Here is a 20149-nt window from a genome sequence, read left to right on the forward strand (position 1 = left end):
ACCTTTATGAATTGTTCCGAGACATAACTTTTAGCAGAACAGAACATGTGCACGCAAGAATGGGAACTTTTAAAGGTGTTCATAATAAAATGGACAGTCTGCCAAATCTTGCATCCAACATCCAACACCCCCTGACCCAAAAGAAGGGGGGGGGGTCTGTTTATACAGTATGTGTTGCCAAGTTGTTCAGGATCCTCAGTGTGCTTTCTGAGCTTGGTTTCCTGTCTTTAGTGGAGAGTAGCATGTTCTCCATAGTGCCCATGCCTGTTTTCTCTGACTGTAGGTGGACTGGCTATACTAGTTGTGAGTGAGTGTGTGAGTATGTGTGTGTTGGACTGGAGTTCAGTCTAGGATGTATTCCTCCCTCTGAAGGCACATTGCCTAGTTTTTCAGACGATGAGGCGTATTTGTGTATACAGATGAACATAAAATGTATGTTATGTCAGCAAAGAACTTTAAATCTGCCTGCTTTATAGCTGATGCATCATGAGGGTCTTAAATTATGTCACACAGGCAAACACATGAAACACGGTTGCTAGCGTCAGATGGACTGATTTTAATATTCTAAAAACATGGGGTTAAAAATGCAGAGGTTTTATTACCCAGTGTTAAAGGTGTGAATGAGTGAAGCGCAGTGTGAAAGGTTTATTATCAATACTTCTCGCCATCACACCATGTCACAAAAAATGAAATGAATATAAATAGCTTTTGACCACACACACATCCCATCATTACTTATGAGAAACAACATGTAATCGAACACTTTATTTTTCATTGTTGGTAATTTGTTCACCTACAGTATGTCATATTAGATCAAGTTCAATATGAAACATACAACAAAAATACACTATACAGACATATTTATAATCACAAACAGTCTCTCTCATTATGTAATTTGTTATCTATTAGTCACTTCTACTGTAACAGAGTCCATGATGAGCTTCTGAAGTCCTGATTTCTCGATCAAGACTCGGCCAGTAAATTTTTGGAAATGATCATCCTCATCACTTCATTGGATCCTAGAAGAAATAGGAAGACAGTTTAAACTCTAAGGGCAAAGAAGTACGTGAAGAATGAACTATAATATTTTGACTTGCACAAGAAAGCACAAGGCTAAAGCTACCTTCACACATACAGTGATTTTATCCCTGCGCGTTTTATCTAGTCGCTGTACTACGAAGTCAGCAGTAGGCGTTTCTACTACTGGTTACCATAGGAACAAAATTGATCAGTGTCTGGTGCACCTAGCGTTCTAAATCAGTTTTCTTGCAGCTAAAAAAACACTCTGGAGGAAGATTTGGTGTTTGTATGTAAAATTCATTTATCTAACCAGCCAATCATGTGACAGCAGCAAAACACATAACAATGTCGCCTTTGTCACCGCGAGTCGCTGTGTGTGTGAACGTAGCATAAGGTCTCAGATGTTTTAGGTCATGGACTTGCCTTCTAATATCTGATGCACTCTTATATCTCGAACAAACTGCTGTACTGCGTAGTCTTTGAGGTAGCCATATCCACCGTGCATCTGCAGAGCCTGGTTACATATCTGAATTCAAAAGAAGAAATCGTGGTCATGTAATTACTGTGGAAAAACATACCATGACGTCGTATTTAACATCCCCTTCAGTAGTTAGATGCATCAGCCTGGAAAACCCTTCACATGGTTTTAGAGTTTTTTACCAGAAGCCAAATTTGCGTCTGTTTTGTTGTGCATCATTGAATTTTTCTGTTTTTCTTACACTCCACACGTGATTAACAACTCATATGAAAGAAGACACTTTAAGAGGTCTTTAAGAATTTGTAAACAGTCTCAAGTATTTCAGTACTTACCGTACCTACTATGGGGAAAACATTCATAGAAAAGCTCATAAAAGACAAACAGTTTTTTTTTTTTTTTCACACAAATGTTTTTTATCTTGAAAGTAAATGGATATCGAACCCATTTCTGCTCTCTGAGATGCCTCAGGTCAACAAGATTTCCTTAAAAATGTCAGCACATTTGTGCAATTCCATTATCTATTCATTTACATTTCATTTAAAAGTCAAATATAGCCATAATAAATAAATAAACTTTTCACCTACAGTACAGTGGGGCTCAAAAGTTTGGGCACCCCAAGTAAAAATTTGTATTAATGTGCATAAAGAAGCCAAGAAAAGATGGAAAAATCTCCCAAAGGCACCAAATTACAGATTAGACATTCTTATAATATGTCAAAAAAAAGTTTCAAAACACTTTCAAAATAACAGAAAACAAAAAAATGGCGTCTGCAAAAGTTTGGGCACCCTGCCGAGTTTATAGCATGCACCGCCCCCTTTGTATCTGCAAGTATCACAGCTTGTAAACGCTTTTTGTAGCGAGCCAAGAGTCTTTCAAATCTTGTTTGAGGTGCAGTACAAGGTATTAACTCTGCAGGGTGCCCAAACTTTTACAGACGCCATTTTTTTGTTTTCTGTTATTTTGAAAGTGTAAATGATGGAAATAAAATCTAACCTTTTTTGACATAGTATAAGAATGTCTAATCTGTAATATGATGCCTTTTGGAGATTTTTCCATCCTTTCTTGGCTTCTATATGCACATTAATACAAATTTTTACCTGGGGTGCCCAAACTTTCGAGCCCCACTGTAAATATATTTCTAAAGCTTTGAAAATCTGGCTCATTATTCACCTCTAGATCTTTTCAGAAAGCCTAGGTGCAGAGAAAACATTCACTTCTATAGCAATCTGGTAAAATATTTATTCATATATTTATTTATTTATTTTTGAGACTTTCACTTTATATTTAGCAGATTCAATAGGACACAGACAAAGAATATCATTCATCTAAATACTCTGTGCTAGTTTAAATACTACAGGAAGTACTTTTTTTATACGTTGTTTGAACACCGGCAGTGACTCAGCTTTTGGATATCTGGGGGAAGTTCATCCCACCACCTACATGCCAGAACACTGATCCTGATTCGTACCTTCTGTGTACCTTAAAAGTGTAACACAGTATTTAAGTGTATGTTACAGTATTTTGGGGTCAAAACTCATCATTTTGGCTCTTTTCTACAACATCCGATGGGTTTTCCAGACCACCGCACCATGGGAATATAAGCAAGATTTCTAAAATATGCACACAAAGGCTATTTTAAGGTTTTTAAGGATCCTCTTGATGGTGCATATCCACTAAAAGAAGTCGTGGCCTAACGGTTAGAGAGTTTGACTCCTAACCCTTAGGTTGTGGGTTCGAGTCTTGAGCAAGGCACCGAACCCCCCAACTGCTCCCCGGGTGCTGCAGCATACAGTAAATGGCTGTCCACTGCTCCGGGTGTGTGTGCAAGGTGTGTGTGTGTTCACTGCTGTGTGTGTGTGCACTTTGGATGGGTTAAATGCAGAGAACAAATTCTCAGTATGGGTCACCATACTTAGCTGTATGTCACATCACACACTTGAAATCTTTTGTTTTAATTTCACACACACACACACACACCACATGAGTGCTCATGTGGCTGCACTCACCGCAAAGCATTCATCAGTGGCGAAAAGTTTTGCCATGGAGCAGAGCGACACAGCATCTGGTCTCTTCTCCTGCAGAGCGACGGCAGCTTGACGCACAAGCAACCGAGACGCTACCAGCTTGGTGGCCATTTCAGCCAGCTTAAACTGCAGGAACTGAATTCAGAACAAAACCCAAAAGATATTACTTAGCAGTACTTGCATCAACTATACGGCACAGTTGTTTGAACAGCAGAACGAAACGATGCAAATGTAAATCACACACAGACTCTTCACCTGACTGTTTGCAAGAGGTTCTCCAAACTGTTTGCGAACACGTATGTGGTCTCGGGCGAGCAGGACAGACGCGTGAGCAGCTCCGAGGGAGCAGGAAGCTGTGGAGTGAGCACAAGTTAAACCCAGTGATTTGCTGAGGCAAAGATTGTGACTAGTTTGAAACATTAATACTAAAAGATGTAATATGCTCAGGACTTGCTTCGTTCAAGTGTCCATATATACAGTACACATGAATGATTATGTACATATGGACTGCTGGGCTAAGTGCTTAGCCTCACACCTACAAGGTTGGCGGTTTGATTCCTGCCTCTGCTTTACGTGTCTGGAGTTCATGTATTCTCTGTGCTTTAGAAGTTTCCTCCAGGTACTCCAGTTTAGGTAAAGACATGTTGGAGGCAGACTGGTATTTGTAAATTGTCCAAAGTGTATGAATGAGTGTGTGAGAATGTGTGATTGTGCACTATGATGGACTGGCACCTCCTCCAGCATATTCCCCACCTTGTTCACCAAATGCCCTGGATTATGCTCTTAGGTTCCCTGCAACTCTGTGAAGCACAAGTACTACAGAAAATAGAAGCACTACGAACATATGCAGCATTCTTATATATGCTTAAGCTCCAGTATTGTCCAGAGTATGGTACTCTTTGGGTAAAAATCACTACACTTTATACAGCTGATTAAAAAAAAAAAACTCACACACATTCCAATTAGAATTCTAAATAATTTTCCCTTATTTTAAAGCAATGCCATAATTGCCTTTTGACCAACAACAAAAATTAGGCTGAAGACAGAAATGTTTCAGTTTAGCTACTTCTACAACAAATATAAGATAATACAAACATCAAATATCAATATCTTTGGTGCTCGTTTTCATGAAGGTTCTTATAATATCAGTTTTGATATTTCAGGACTAAATCCTAAAATTGTATAAACTGCATGTGTTTAGAAATATTTAAGTTAAAGGTAGGGTCTCCAAAACAACCAAACAAAACAAAAATCAAAACAAACGTGTAGCCAATGAGCAGAAAGGGGCGTGTCTTGTCAATACGGGCGGAGAGAGTGTTCAGTGTGCATGTGCGCATATTCACAGATTGGAGTTTCTCGAGTCAATAACTCCTGAGCTAAACACTGTTACTACACAAAACACGGTTGTAGCTGCGTCTCTACATTACTACGATAGAAAAGAGGTGTTATTTGTGTAGTAACAGCGTTTAGCTCAGGAGTTATTGACTCGGGAAACTCCAATCTGTGAATATGTGGCCAACTTCCTGCTCCTTCAGTTCTCTCCAGCGCTGGAAAGCTGATCCTATATTAACACGTCCTACTTCTTGCCTTATCGTAAGTCTTTCTTCGTTTTCGTTCTTTGTTTTTATCCTCCATGTCAATGTTAAAACCGCTTTCTGCTAATGTCACACATGCGCACTGAACACTCTCTCCGCCCATATTGACAAGACCCGCCCCTTTCTGCTCATTGGCTACACGTTTGTTTTGATTTTTGTTTAGTTTTCAGCCCGACTCAGTTTTCTGAAGCGTTTCTCAAATATCGGAGACCCTAACTTTAAAGCTATCACATGATTTAACAAACATCAGCATGTTCCCAAATGCCTTCAGATGACAAAGATGGTCACAAATCCGTGAGAAAAGCAGCCTAACAGTTTGAGGAGAGTGAAGGCTGAATTGTTTTTAGCCTCCAGCTCAGTGAACACGTGTCACTGCTCGTCGTCAGCTAACTCACCGATGTTAATTCTGCCTCCGTTGAGGCCGTGCATGGCGATGTTGAAACCCTGTCCCTCTGTTCCCAACCGATTAGCCACAGGAACCGCACAGTCTTCAAAGATTACTGCTCTTGTGGGCTGCGAGTTCCAACCAACCTGCAGAACACAAACAGCTGGACTGAAGCTGTGTCCCAAATGACATACTCGCTTATGTACTACGCACTTACACTATGCACTCTAAACCCCCTAGTGCAGGGGTGGCCAACCAGTCAGAGACCAAGAGCCACATTTTTTACTGTGTTACCGCAAAGAGCCACATTATACACATGGGCACACATAAACATCACCTTTTTTTCCCCTGCCATTTTGAGAGCGAACTTGACACAAATTGTTTACTCAAATGATCTTGCTCCTACTGGGAAACTTTGAGTTATTTTCATCCCACTCACATGCGCGTTTGACGAAAATACTGTATTGAACTCAAGCGAAGCGAACACGTATATTAAAAAGACACATACAAACTTTGGTATGAACGTAAGAGCCGCGTGAAACCGGGCAAAGACCCACATGCGGCTCGGGAGCTGCGGGTTGTGGCCATCCCTGGCCTAGCGTATGAGGTTTAGAAGGATAGTTTCGCCTTAAATGGAACACTAACTTTTTACTAACTGGAAGTATAAGCCGTTTCTTACTCTGTAGCTTTAGCAAAATACAGTGAATTTGTTAAATAAATCACACGACATGAGGCTAATTTAAAAGACATTTGTAAGATGTCGTGTCCCCTGGAATTCTGTCAGCCACCTTGTTCTCTCATCCAGAGTCAGCTCCTGGTAGCCTCTACCTCTCTTCCACTACGTAAGCAAAGCTGCGAGAGTTTGAATTGTTCCACAGGTCAGTTTTGTGGTTGAACTGAAGTGCATCAGGTTCTTAAAGTGCACTTCCAGATGTTGGGATTTTCGGTGTGAACGCTGCGTCTTTTTTGTGCTTTATTGCTGAAGACTACAGAATTGATGAAAATGCAAGCACAGGATTCTTCTTGTAATCTCCTACCAGTGAAGACACAAAGGTCATTACATTCTGTGATAGCTGTGTTTATGCAGCTTTTGCTTGATTTTGTGTTCATTACTGCGAACCACAAAATTGTGAAATCTTGAAAGGAATGCTAGCTGGGAGAAAAAAGTCACAAACAAAAGACTACGCAAAACAGACGTATCAGTGAATTACAGAGCTTTTGGTTTGGAATGACGTCGATATTATGAAGAAGAGGAGCAAACTGCACTGATATGGAAAAGTGAAGCTTCATCTCAGCTCTTCTTTACTATCATACAGGAACACAAGAACACGAGATGAGCTGATGAGCAAAGCAACACCTCATTATTACAGGAATTTTATCAGGACAATTCAGGATTATTCCTCCAGAGGATCATGGCTTACCTTCTTCTCCTTTTTACCAAAACTGAGTCCTGGAGTTCCCTTCTCCACCACCACACAGGAGATGCCTTTGGGGCCTTTTACTCCAGTACGACACATCACTACATACACATCTGTATCCCCTCCACCACTGATGAAGGCCTGATAGGGAAATTACACACACACACACATAAACGCATACACACAAACACACACATACACACATTCATCATTAGTCTTTACAGTATGTTGACCTTCGGAAGGTCTGAGTACCTTGGAGCCGTTCAGGATGTAATGGTCTCCTTGTTGCTTTGCGCTGGTTATCAGTGATGCTGCATCGCTTCCACTCCCTCAAAGAAAAACAGGAAATGTTAAATGCTATGATAAAGATGAGTTATGATGAAGATTGATAGACACGTACAAACTAATTTCCTTTAAATAAAAAAAGATCAGTGACTATTAAAAAAAAAAAAACATGATGTCATATTGATATTCCAATATCACCACTCTATCACTCTAGGGTTTAACTGAAACTAAGTGTTTTCATTCATCAGTCTTCATCAATTAAGAACCAACAAGAAACAACATAAGCACAAGGCAGATATTCTGAGAGGAATTTGACGACTGCATATTTTTGGACAAATGAACACTTGGAAGATAATCGCTGCTTCTAACATCACAAAATTGTCTGGGTGGGGCGGGAGTTATTACTCTCTCCCCTGTCAATCACAGCGGGATGCACTTATTTCCAGGGATTTCAGAACAGCGTAACAGATATTGCGTCATCGGGTAGGCGTGGCCTATTTGATAATCTAACCCTAACCGTAGTTTTTGGTTGTTTATTTGTTTTCTAAAATAAATCTACCTGTATGACTGTTTTGTTCTTCGTAGGTATGCTCTTTTTTTTTGAAAGAGGGCGTTTTTCCAAGACCTCCGGAAACACACCCACTTTACGTCGTGGTAACGAAACCCCTGGAATTTAGTGAATGCCCAATCACAGCAGCACCAGCCAATCATGATCTCATGTATGAGGAAGGGGGCAGTTATCCAGGTTCTCCAGGATTTTGCAATTTTGTCATCATATAAACTAACACAAAATAGAGTAAACTGTGGTATTTGTATATAAACATCACAGAAAAGTTTTTAGTTGCTTTGTTGCAACATGAGCAAAAGCTCAAATAAAAAGTGTATAGTGTTTGTCTTCATATATCTCTGAAGAACCATGTGTTAGCCTGCACCCTTCCATTTGCCCTGCATGGGGAAATACCTTGAATACAGTCAATTTCTTTTTTTTTTTTTTTTATAAGATTACAATAAACCAAAGATGAGATTAATAAGCGTTTTTCAAGCCTATTTTTTGCACTGATTTCAAGCTTCACTAAACTTGGCAGATTTTTCAACCAGATTTTTAGGATTTATGTCTAGAAAGATGCCAAATTTAATGGTAGGGTCTCCGATTTTTTGAGAAATGCTTCAGAAAACTGAGTCGGGCCTAAAAATAAACAAAAAACAAAACAAACGTGTAGCCAATGAGCATAAAGGGGCGGGTCTTGTCAATATGGGCGGAGAGAGTGTTCAGTGCGCATGTGTGACATTAGCAGAAAGCGGTTTTAACATTGACATGGAGGATAAAAACAAAGAAAGAAAGAGAAGAAAAGCTTACAATAAGGCAAGAAGTAGGACGTGTTAATATAGGATCAGCTTTCCAGCACTGGAGAGAACTGAAGGAGCAGGAAGTTGGCCACATATTCACAGATTGGAGTTTCCCGAGTCAATAACTCCTGAGCTAAACGCTGTTACTACACAAATAACACCTCTTTTCTATCGTAGTAATGTAGAGAGGCAGCTACAACCGCGTTTTCTGTAGTAACAGTGTTTAGCTCAGGAGTTATTGACTCGGGAAACTCCAATCTGTGAATATGCGGCCAACTTTACTTAAGACGCCGAGGCGCTTTTTTCCTTCTCGATAGGTGAGTAACGTTGGTTTTGCTTTGTTACACAGAACTAATATATGCCGTCCTTTGCATGATTATGCTTGTGTGTCATTTTTGCTTGTTTGTTTATGTATTGTTTGTGTATTGTTCTTCCCTTCAGCTATGATAAAGACACATTTCTTTCCATTAGTTGCCTGGGTTGCGTATGTATGTGTGGGCGGAGCTATCAATACAGGGGTGGGACCCATTTGGGTTAGGGGCGTGTTTGTTTTGGTGATTTTATATGTCAACATTGGCTTTCAAAAATCGGAGACAGTGCCTTTAATTTGATGCATGCAATGAGTAAAGGTTTAAAAATCTAATTATATAATATTAGATTAATAGTAATCTTATAAAAGAAATTCTAACTACATTTGATTATATTCAGGTTCTATTTACTTGCTAAGGTGACATTGTAGAAACTGAGACCATCCAGTGAAGCTGAGCTTAACAGTTCAAAACACTATTATATTGATAAACCTCTGTGTCCTACCAGGCTCAGTCAGACAGTAAGATGCAAACTTCTCCATAGAGCAGAGATCAGGACAATACTTCTCTCTCTGTGCATCATTACCGAATGTGTCGATCATCCAGGCACACATACTGCAACACACACAACAAACCTGCATTCAGGTGACACAAGTCGGCCATTACACACCATAAAATCTTGTAAACATCATAAAGTCTTGTAAACAGAATCCTGGGTTATCTTGTATCATGTTTCACACTGCTCATACTTTACCCTGGGGTAACTATTAATCTTGGCAATTCATAATAAGACTTTTCACTCTGTTCATTCAAAAAAACCTTGGTGTAACCGTCTTCTTACTTGCATATTTTTAGATAGTTTTGCAGCATCAGAAACCATGATTGGATAAATAGAGCATAAATATGTCTTGTAATTTCACCTAAGTGAATAAAAAATCCTCTTTAGCTGTTTTAATGCTTCCTGAGACTCACAAAGACAAAGATGACAAAAGAAAGAAAAAGAGGTGCAAATTATATGAATTTTAATAGAATTTGCATACTTGCAGTGTTAACGACCATGATCGGATAATACGGAATGTAATAGTTTAAATAATGGTTTGTCTCAAGCTATTGCATCAGTAAAAAAGAAAAAGTAATAGAATGCAATGGGTGCTGAATCAAATGCAGTAAATACTGAATCGAATGCAGTGGGTGCTGAATCAAATGCAGTAAATACTGAAGCGAATGCAGTGGGTGCTGAATCAAATGCAGTAAATACTGAATAGAATGCAGTAAATACTGAATAGAATGCAGTTGGTGATGAATCAAATGCAGTAAATACTGAATCGAATGCATTTGTTGATGAATCAAATGCAGTAAATACTGAAGCGAATGCAGTGGGTGCTGAATCAAATGCAGTAAATACCTAATCGAGTGCAGTTGGTGCTGAATCAAATGCAGTAAATACCTAATCAAGTGCAGTTGGTGCTGAATCAAATGCAGTAAATATTGAATCGAATGCAGTGGGTGCTGAATCAAATGTAGCAGGTGCTGACAAGTAACGAGCTGAGATTAGGAGCACTCTCTAAAAGAGAATCTCAGCTTGTTCCCTGTATAAAAAACAGCCTACAGAAGCAATCAATCAATCAATCAGATTCCAAACACTCCACCATGGCCAAGACCAAAGAGCTGTCCAATGATGTCAGGGACAAGACTGTAGACCTACACAAGGCTGGAATGGGCTACAAGACCATTGCCAAGCAGCTTGGTGAGAAGGTGACAACAGTTGTGCAATTATTCGCAAATGGAAGAAACAAAATGTAAGATTATGTAAGATGTGCAGATTATAGTATTGTAGTAATAGGTGGCATTTGCTAAACAGTCAAATGGTGAATAGCTTCATGACTGATGGCTGAAAAGTGAGTGCAATCTGTAGCACTATCATCACATCCGTCAATAAAATAACCGTCAATCTCCCTCGGTCTGGGGCTCCATGCAAGATCTCACCTTGTGGAGTTTCAATGATCATGAGAACGGTGAGGAATCAGCCCAGAACTACACGGCAGGATCTTGTCAATGATCTCAATGCAGCTGGAACCATAGTCACTAAGAAAACAACTGGAACACACTACGCCGTGAAGGACTAAAATCCTGCAGTGCCCACAACGTCCCCCTGCTCCAGAAAGCCCGTCTAAAGTTTGCCAATGAATATGAAGAATGAATCAGAGGAGAACTGGGTAAAAGTGTTGTGGTTATTTGAGACCAAAATCGAGCCCTGGCATAAACTCAACTCAACGTGTTTTGGAGGAGGAGTGCTTCCTATGACCCCAAGAACACCATCCCCACCGTCAATCTTGGAGGTGGAAACATTATGCTTTGGCGGTGTTTTTCTGCTAAGGGGACAGGACAACTTCCCTGCATCAAAGGGATGATGGACGGGGCCAAACGGGTACTGTCAAATCTTGGGTGAGAACCTCCTTCCCTCATCCAGGGCATTGAAAATGGTACATGGATCGGTATTCCAGCAAGACAATGACCCAAAACACACAGCCGTGGGAAAAGGAGTGGCTCACGAAGAAGCACATTAAAGTCCAGGAGTGGCCCAGCCAGTCTTCAGACCTTAATCCCAAAACAAATCTGTGGAGGAAGCTGAAGGTTCGAGTTGCCAAAAACGTCAGTCTTAAAACCTTAATGACTTGGAGAGGATATCCTCACCGTGGAATTTGTTGAGTCGGGGAACTCGTGATAGTCGGTAGTGACAAACAGGAAGTGTTGGTGAGTTTCTCTGAAATTTTACGGTGGAATCTATTCAGCTTTGTTTGTTGTTTGGTAAACGTTAACATTTATACTGACTTGTGAATGCTGATATAAGCCGTGGTGCTCGCACAACCAGTGGACAAAGCTTCAAAGATGATGGACGTGTCGAGGCGAGACAGTCCCGAGCCCCCAACATCCGGCTGCACATAAATTCCCCCAAAGCCGAGCTGGGCTGCTTTTCTCATGGTTTCCACAGGAAAGAATTCCTTTAGAAAAATATACACACCATAATATGGGTTTCATACAGCATAGCTGTGGTTTAGTTATTAAAAAAAAAATTTGAAAACCAGCCTCTTACTTTCTCGTCCCATTGTGCCATGTGTGGTGCCATTTCATTGGCTGCGAAATCAAACGCCACTTTCTGAAACTCTTTTTGCTCATCTGTGAGACCTACAGAAGCTAAAACAAGAGAAAGAAATTATTTAAACAAGATTTTCTAAAGTAAATAAAATATTTGCATGATACTAGAAAGTACAACAATCCATCCAATCCATTCATCGTCATGCAGAATTAGCTAGTCACTGTGAACAGATAATGTATGGCAAATCATATGGCAAAAGCTTTAATTGTTTTGAAACTGCTGTGGAATAAAATAAATAAAAACTAAAGCTTTTTTTTTACATTTAAACTAGTTTATCTGGGTGATCGTAACCTCTGGGAAAAGGAAACAGAATCCTGGGTTATCTTGTATCACATTTCACACTACACATACATTACCAGGGTTAACAATTAATCCTGGATATTTATAATGGAACCGTTCACACTGTACATTCCCAAACCCTGGTTTAATCCAGGGGCGCCGCCACGGCCACCCCAGTATAAACTCTGGCCACAACTTTGGCCACCCCTAGTATTAATGCAGTTCAGTTTTTCTTATTAATTTTAGAGATGGCATATGCTATATTGGAAAATAATTGGCCTGTTAAGTGTTTTTAAACTAAATATTGTCCTTTAATTTGGTTTGCACATATATTAGCTAATGTATAATTGTTTTTTTAAGGAAAAGAACTACACTAACTGCCAATTAATTACTCTTTAAATAAAGCCGTACGTTTTATCTCTTTGTCGCCATCTCTGTTTGAACACTGAAACTGCAGTTATTTGTGGTTATCTTCTTTACGCAAAAGAATCTAATGTTTTGAGGTGTATGATAGAGAGATAGAAATGGTCATAGATAGATAGATAGATAGATAGATAGATAGATAGATAGATAGATAGAAATGGTCATAGATAGATAGATAGATAGATAGATAGATAGATAGATAGAAATGGTCATAGATAGATAGATAGATAGATAGATAGATAGATAGATAGATAGATAGAAATGGTCATAGATAGAAAGTTAGTCATAAGAAAGAAAGAAAGAAAGAAAGAAAGAAAGAAAGAAAGAAAGAAAGAAAGATTTTGGATAAATTTTAACCAAAAAAGTTATGGACTACAGCTTTAATGTCATATTGTTACATTAACCAGAAACAAAACTAAACAAGTACAGTATACTGTAACACCAGTGTTGTAATGTAACGGAGTACAAATACTTCGTTACTGTACTTAAGTAGAAATGTCACGTATCTGTACTTTACTTCACTATTTAAATTTATGTCAACTTTCACTTTTACTCCACTACATTTCCTAGATAAAATGTATACTTTTACTCCGCTATATTTCCACTAAGCATCTTCGTTAAAATCAGAAGTAATGTGTGCGACTGCAATAAGGGAGGTTTGGTGAATCACTGATCCTAGATTGCATTACGCTCCGCACGCTCTACGGTGAAGCACGGGGACACGCAGCGTGCACGCGCAGTCAGAGCTGGAGGCGTTTATTCATTCATTCATTCATCTTCTACCACTTATCTGAACTACCTCGGGTCACGGGGAGCTTGTGCCTATCTCAGGCGTCATTGGGCATCAAGGCAGGATACACCCTGGACAGAGTGCCAAACCATCGCAGGACACACACACACACACTCATCCACTCACGCAATCACACACTAGGGACAATTTTCCAGAGATGCCAATCAACCTACCATTGCATTTATCTATAACGTTAATCGGCGGAAAGCCGCAAAGATGGCAACCAAAAGCAGTGAAATTTCACTATTCTTATGACCAGAGTTGATAGCACAAACAAAATATTAATGCAAATACTATTCAATACTAAATAAAAAGAACATTTATTGATTTGGTCTTTGTCTTGTGAATATTTTTTATTAATGTCTGCATTCATTAGACACACTGTTTGTAGAGAATGCACACATAAATGAACGGATTTGAATCAAGACTGGCATCATTACATCATGCATAAAATTTTGGTGTCCACTTTTGCCATTTTAAATAATACCATAACTTTTGGCTTACTATGTAGTCATATAATATATAATATAAACCTCTTCTTGTTTTAAATTCTCACTGAGGGCTAAAAACCCCCTAAAGATGAAATCCTAGAACCGCCCCTGCTCTTATGCCTACCGAAAATCACTGAAATTTTACTTTTTACTTTTACTTCAAATACTTAAGTACATTAAATATCAGAAAATGACTTTTGATACTTAAGTACAGTAAATATCAGATACTTTTAAGACTTTTACTTGAGTAATATTCTAAAAGGTAACTTTCACTTCTTCCAAAGTCTTTTTCTAGTACGATACTTGTACTTTTACTCAAGTATTGCTTTCTAGTACTTTATACAACACTGTGTAACACACTGCACTGATTATTATTATATTTTTTTTTGGTGCCACCCCTACATTTGCTGTGGCCTCCTCTGGCCACCCCTATTAATAGTTACTGGGGGCGCCACTGGTTTAATCTACTTCTTATTTGCATATTTTCAGCATCGGTAATCATGATCGGATAAATATAGCAAAAGGGGGGCACGGTGGCTTTTAGTGGTTAGCACGTTTGCCTCACACCTCCAGGGTCGGGGTTCGATTCCCGCCTCCACCTTGTGTGTGTCACCATGTTCTCCCCGTGCCTCGGGGGTTTCCTCCGGGTACTCCGGTTTCCTCCCCCGGTCCAAAGACATGCATGGTAGGGTGATTGCGTGAGTGAATGAGAGTGTGAGTGTCTGTGTGTGCCCTGCGATGGGTTGACACTCCATCCAGGGTGTATCCTGCCTTGATGCCCAATGACGCCTGAGATAGGCACAGGCTCCCCGTGACCCGAGGTAGATCGGATAAGCGGTAGAAAATGAATAGATGAATGAATGAATGAATGAGTCTTGCAAAAATAAAAAGTGAGTAAAAAATCTAATTTCTCCTATTCCACAGCATTATTTTTTATTTATTAACAAATATTATTGACAAAGCAATCTTGTGGTCATCTTTTTAATCCACGTTAAATAAAGTAAAAGTAGTGAAAGTGTTGACGCAACATGCTGTCGCCTGAACGCTGATTGGTTGAAGCTTATAGGCGTGTCTGATGACGTAATTCTTCCGCTGCACTTTTTTTTGTCAAGCTCACGTCACATGCAGGTATGAAGGTGAACAACCGCTCGCAAAGACACGCAGATATAAAGTGCATCATCAGAGTTTTACTTACGATCGATGCAGGCTGCAATTCCTCGTTTCTGTACACTGTTACATATTAAGCTTCTACTTCTGTTAATGCTACATGAAGCAGAACGTACCAGCCGCCACAGAGACGCAGCCGCCGCCATTTTGATTCAGAGTCACGGGTCACAACCCAGGGTTGCCAGATCCACGCCGAAACGAGCAGTACACAGCAGTATTGTACGCAGTTCCTTTCTAAAAAGTAGGAGCTATACCGATACTAAAAATTCATTTACACTATAAGTAAATAACTACTATGAGATAAATACTTAATATAAATGCTTTACAAATCAGTAAGAAAACGTGCTTTACTTAATTATTTTACTAATTAGCCCTTACAATGTTTTTATTATTATTATTATTATTATTATTATTATTATTATTATTATTATTATTATTATACAAAACGACCATCCATAACATTTAAAGCCACTAACAGGTGCAGTGATTATCATAATAATAAGCTCATGTATTATATAAAATTATTGGGGTTTTTTTTTTCTCTCTTTAACAACGTCACCCTGTGATGTCGGGTACATAACCATTTGGGAATCATTTTCAACGGAATAATAATAATATTTTTTTGCAATTACTGTACATTAACTTCTACCGAAACGACATAGAGATAAATCCACCGATGTCGCGTATCTGGCAACCTGATCCCATTGGTGAAAACTCATGGGTAATGTTGTTCATCTGTACTGTAGTTCTGTTTCAGTCAAGCATAAAGGGTACGTCAAGAACGTCAAGTCTGCGCTACATTTTTGCATACAGCAAGTCAATGGAAAATTAAGAGTTTTATAGGAAACATTTCTTATAAATGAATGTTATCCTGGACGCTAATGGTTTTAGTCTTTTGCTATACATCATTTGTATTCATGTTTTAAAGTGAAATTCCTATTTTTAGTCATTAATGATGGAATTATCTGCATCCTGGGCTTCACTATAATGCCTGTGATAACAACAGTAAAGTCACTATATAATTGTTAACTTTGGTAAATAGGTTAGGGTTAGTTTTTACTAATATTTTAATTTTGCAGTTTTTCGTTTGAAACATGGCGCCAAAGAAGAGGACCCGAGGTGCTGCCATAGTGAATAAGAAAAGTAAGCAGCAAATTATATTATACTGTATGTTTGTGGCTACAGATGTAACCATTGTAATTGTTTGATAATGCAGGTAAAGCCCTCGAAGATTCACCTGATGCTGAGGATGGTGTCGGAGGTGGTAAAAGAAAGAAAGTGGCATCTGCAAAAGAGTCAGTGAAAGCCGCTTACACTCACTGGCTGATGAAGTCTGAACCTGAGAGCCGAATAGAGAATGGAGTGGATGTGAAGGTAAACATAAAGGAGGTCCCGTTTTCTGTTCATCTGCATCCACTTCATCCTCTGTTTAACCAAAGTAATATCAATTTTCTTTAATGAATGTTTGCAGTTTGGAATTGAGGACCTGAAAGCTCTCCCTAATCAAAGAGGCTGCTGGGACGGAGTGAGGAATTATCAGGTAAAGGTGATGAGATGAAATGCCACTCGTTACCTTGAAACACAAAACTCTCTGACCTCTGATCATCTTAAACCACCTTTAATCTGCGTTAATCATGCATTGTCATCTTCCCTTCCTGTTTAAGTAACCCATAACATGACAGCGCATGCTGTGATAGGAAAATAGTCAACGAAGTCTGGAAGTGTTTCATTCAACTAATAACACAGCAATTTGTCAAGTTTTCTATTGATTGGAAAATAACATTGTACTTTTATTTTTGTCCATTTTAAGCTAGGTCTAATGTTTCGAACCCTGCTAAACAAGTTATAAAGTCTGCAAGTCTGTGATAAAGTGTCCTCACCAGCTACTTTCTTTTCCTATTTTGATTAACTAGGCAAAAAAATACAACCACTCATGTGACTGAAAAACAAGAAAGACCTGTCCGGAGCTCTGTTACAAAGCTTTGATGCTGGAGTTCTTCCATATATACTAAATAAACATGCCCATGCCACTATTTCTGGAGCAACTGCTGTGCAGGTTCCTGTGTCAGGTCCTATAGAGTTGATCTAGAAGCGACATAGAACAGGTGCATCAACATAATATAAAGCTGTAATGGGTTTTGCAGCTGAGGAGTCAGAAATATTCATTTAGTCAACGGTGCAGATCAAAAGGTGTTCACTTGGGATTTAAATGAAGTTTCTACCACATAAACAAGCAATTTTAACATATTGATGTATACTACAGGGGGGCACGGTGGCTTAGTGGTTAGCACGTTCGCCTCACACCTCCAGGGTTGGGGGTTCGATTCCCGCCTCCGCCTTGTGTGTGTAGAGTTTGCATGTTCTCCCCGTGCCTCGGGGGTTTCCTCCGGGTACTCCGGTTTCCTCCCCCAGTCCAAAGACATGCATGGTAGGTTGATTGGCATCTCTGGATAATTTTCCGTAGTGTGTGATTGCATGAGTGAATGAGAGTGTGTGTGTGCCCTGCGATGGGTTGGCACTCCGTCCTTGATGCCCGATGACGCCTGAGATAGGCACAGGCTCCCCGTGACCCGAGGTAGTTCGGATAAAGAGGTAGAAAATTAATGAATGAATGTATACTACATGGCAAAACGTTTGTGGTCACCTGACTATCACACCTATAGGTGCACTTTAAACATCCCAGTTTGGATTTTGTCTCTGGTTGTATAATAGCCTTCACGTTTCTGTGAAGGCTTTCCACTAGATCTTAGAGCATGTCTGTGTGGATTTATGTTCAAGAGATCATCGTTCTACTTTATTTCAAAGGTGTTCAATGGAGTTGAGTTCAGGGCTCTGTACAGGACACTCAAGATCTTATGCTCCAAACCTGTCAAAGCATTTCTTTGTGGAGCTCGCTTTGTGCACAGGGGTATTGTCATGCTGGAACATGTTTGGGCATCTTAGTTCGAGGTAAGGGAAATTGTAAAGCTACAGTATACGAAAGCTTTTGTGGTAACAGTTTGGGGAAGGACCACATATGTGTGTGTGATGGTCCACATGGGTGCTGTAAGAAACTAAATTGATGAGGGTGAAGATCTTAATAAAGTATTTTATTCCAGTGTAGCAGTGACAAAATAAGTGAAGATCTTTGGGTTGATCAACCAATGGCTGGGTGATGCCATTGCAGATGTCTTTAAAATGGTAATCATGGTCATGTGTACATTTTCTTGGGATTATTACAGGTGTTATCACCCAAATGGGCAGGTGATACTATTGTTTTAAATGTAATCACAGTCACGTAAACCTTTTTTTCACTGAAGGCCCTTGATGTCCAGATGGTTGCTCCTATACTGTACTATTACAGTTCTAAACATATTACGTTATGATATGTAAGCCTTTTTTGGAATAAGCTCCTTCTGTTGTGTATTTTTGAGTTGAATCTGGGTTCAGACGATCTGTAATTTCTGTGCTGGGGTCTTTCAGGCTCGTAACTTCATGCGGGATATGAAAGTGGGTCAGCAGGCTTTCTTTTACCACAGCAACTGTAAAGAGCCGGGAATAGCGGGTATCATAAAGGTGAGTATGACAATGCAGACTTGGTGTAACTGAAATTAAACATACGTTGATATTTCTTTTAAAGATGCGGCATTGACATTCCAGATTGTGAAGGAAGCGTATGTCGACCATACACAGTTCGACAAGAAAGACGTGCATTATGATCCATCCAGCAAACCAGAGAACCCTAAGTGGAGTATGGTAAGGTCCAAGATTTAGATCTGGGAAACAAGCTTTCCTGGTATTTTAATAATTTCCAATAGCATCACTTCCTGAAGTGTGTTAATCCTCTTAAACACCAATTTGGCAACAACTCATATTTATTTATACTTTTTCTCTCTTGATGTTCATGTTAGCCATAAAGCCATCTATAGACTTGTTAGAAACCGCAGTTACAGCTTGTAACAAAGAGGTGAAAATCGCGGCTCCTTTGACAAATAAACAAATCAGACCTTCTCGCCATTTTACCACATGAAGCACACGAATATGAATAGAAATGAATCGCCACCCAACCAATCAGAATAGAGTATTAAACAACGCTGTGGTATAAACATTAACACATGCAGCTGTTGTGTTTATCGCTGAAGAGTAATAGGATTTTCTGTCGATTGATGTTTGTGTAGGTGGATGTCCAGTTTGAGAGGATGACCAAGCGCTTCATTCCACTGACTGAGCTGAAGAAATATCACCTGAAGCACAAGAGTGATGGAGGAGCACTGAGTAACATAGCCCTGTTCACCAAAGCTCGGCTTTCAGTACAGCCTTTAACCACAGGTCCCTACCATTTTCAGTTCCCCAACACACACTCATGTGACAGTCCAAAGACAGTGTGTGTGTGTAAAGTGGCTATATAGTGGTTAGAAGTGAATATACCGTACACTGGAATTATATAAAATTACAGAACGTCCAAATATTTATTTATATAAGGCATTCTTAGAAGTTTTATTTGATGATAATTACAGTGATGGTTTACAGTTTTTCACACATGATCCTGACTTGTTTTTCTTTTCAGAGGAATTTGACTTTATCTCGAGTTTGGAGGATACAGACCCCCTGTGAGGATAAAAACCATTAGAGGTTATATCTTGGATCTGACCAAGTCCATACTGACCACCAAGATGAATGATTATGGTTTATTAGCTGTTACCCTGTACAGAGAAAAGCTGGTAAACTTTTGTATCTTTTGTTGCAAACCAAAAATCATTTCCAATTCATTAAACTTCCAACTATGTTCTGCTACCCCACTTTGTTTTTATTTTTGGACAAATAATTTGACGCAAATATAGCAAAGTTTATTCACAGTATGGCTCATTGTGCAAAAGTGCTTTCCACCATCACAAAACATGGAAGATTGCTTGACCTGAGCGACGCTATAATGGCAAGATCGAGAAATAAAGAGCTCAATTAAAGACCCATCAGAAATATGACCCATATTTTCCCCATTGTTC

General features: G+C 39.4%; 2 protein-coding genes across 3 annotated transcripts; one reads left to right on the plus strand and one right to left on the minus strand.

Moving 5' to 3' along the window:
• Positions 1–750: 750 nt before the first annotated feature.
• acad8 (acyl-CoA dehydrogenase family, member 8) lies at positions 751–15331 on the minus strand. The gene is made up of 11 exons (XM_060887572.1): positions 15196–15331; positions 11955–12055; positions 11693–11862; positions 9366–9475; positions 7173–7249; positions 6924–7061; positions 5513–5648; positions 3778–3875; positions 3505–3657; positions 1444–1546; positions 751–1019 (listed from the first exon to the last, which is right to left on the minus strand). Exons 1-11 carry the CDS (start codon positions 15311–15313, stop codon positions 964–966), a joined length of 1260 nt encoding a protein of 419 aa, XP_060743555.1. The 5' UTR covers positions 15314–15331; the 3' UTR covers positions 751–963.
• Positions 15063–19940, plus strand: thyn1 (thymocyte nuclear protein 1). Of its 2 annotated transcripts, none has more exons than XM_060887576.1 (8): positions 15063–15128; positions 16247–16310; positions 16384–16541; positions 16639–16707; positions 18630–18722; positions 18807–18902; positions 19325–19475; positions 19714–19940. In XM_060887576.1, the coding sequence occupies exons 2-8, from the start codon at positions 16262–16264 to the stop codon at positions 19758–19760; spliced, it is 663 nt and encodes a 220-aa protein (XP_060743559.1). In that variant the 5' UTR covers positions 15063–15128; positions 16247–16261; the 3' UTR covers positions 19761–19940. The 2 variants fall into 2 exon arrangements, with proteins under 2 accessions (XP_060743559.1, XP_060743558.1); XM_060887575.1 differs by lacking the exon at positions 15063–15128 and adding an exon at positions 15266–15408.
• The last annotated feature ends 209 nt before the right edge of the window (positions 19941–20149 follow it).

This window comes from Tachysurus vachellii, chromosome 15, assembly GCF_030014155.1.
Source record: "Tachysurus vachellii isolate PV-2020 chromosome 15, HZAU_Pvac_v1, whole genome shotgun sequence".
Taxonomy (NCBI): domain Eukaryota; kingdom Metazoa; phylum Chordata; class Actinopteri; order Siluriformes; family Bagridae; genus Tachysurus; species Tachysurus vachellii.

Bases quoted from the DNA above. Each gene is read 5' to 3' on its own strand.
- thyn1 (XM_060887576.1), top strand. From the start codon at position 16,262: ATGGCGCCAAAGAAGAGGACCCGAGGTGCTGCCATAGTGAATAAGAAA. The intron at 16,542-16,638 runs GTAAACATAAAG...GAATGTTTGCAG, and splicing joins AGAATGGAGTGGATGTGAAG to TTTGGAATTGAGGACCTGAA. The intron at 18,903-19,324 runs GTAAGGTCCAAG...ATGTTTGTGTAG, and splicing joins AGAACCCTAAGTGGAGTATG to GTGGATGTCCAGTTTGAGAG.
- acad8 (XM_060887572.1), bottom strand. From the start codon at position 15,313: ATGGCGGCGGCTGCGTCTCTGTGGCGGCTGGTACGTTCTGCTTCATGT. The intron at 9,476-11,692 runs GTCAGTATAAAT...TGTGTGTTGCAG, and splicing joins GCTTATATCAGCATTCACAA to TATGTGTGCCTGGATGATCG. The intron at 1,547-3,504 runs GTGAGTGCAGCC...TTTTGAATTCAG, and splicing joins CCACTGATGAATGCTTTGCG to ATATGTAACCAGGCTCTGCA.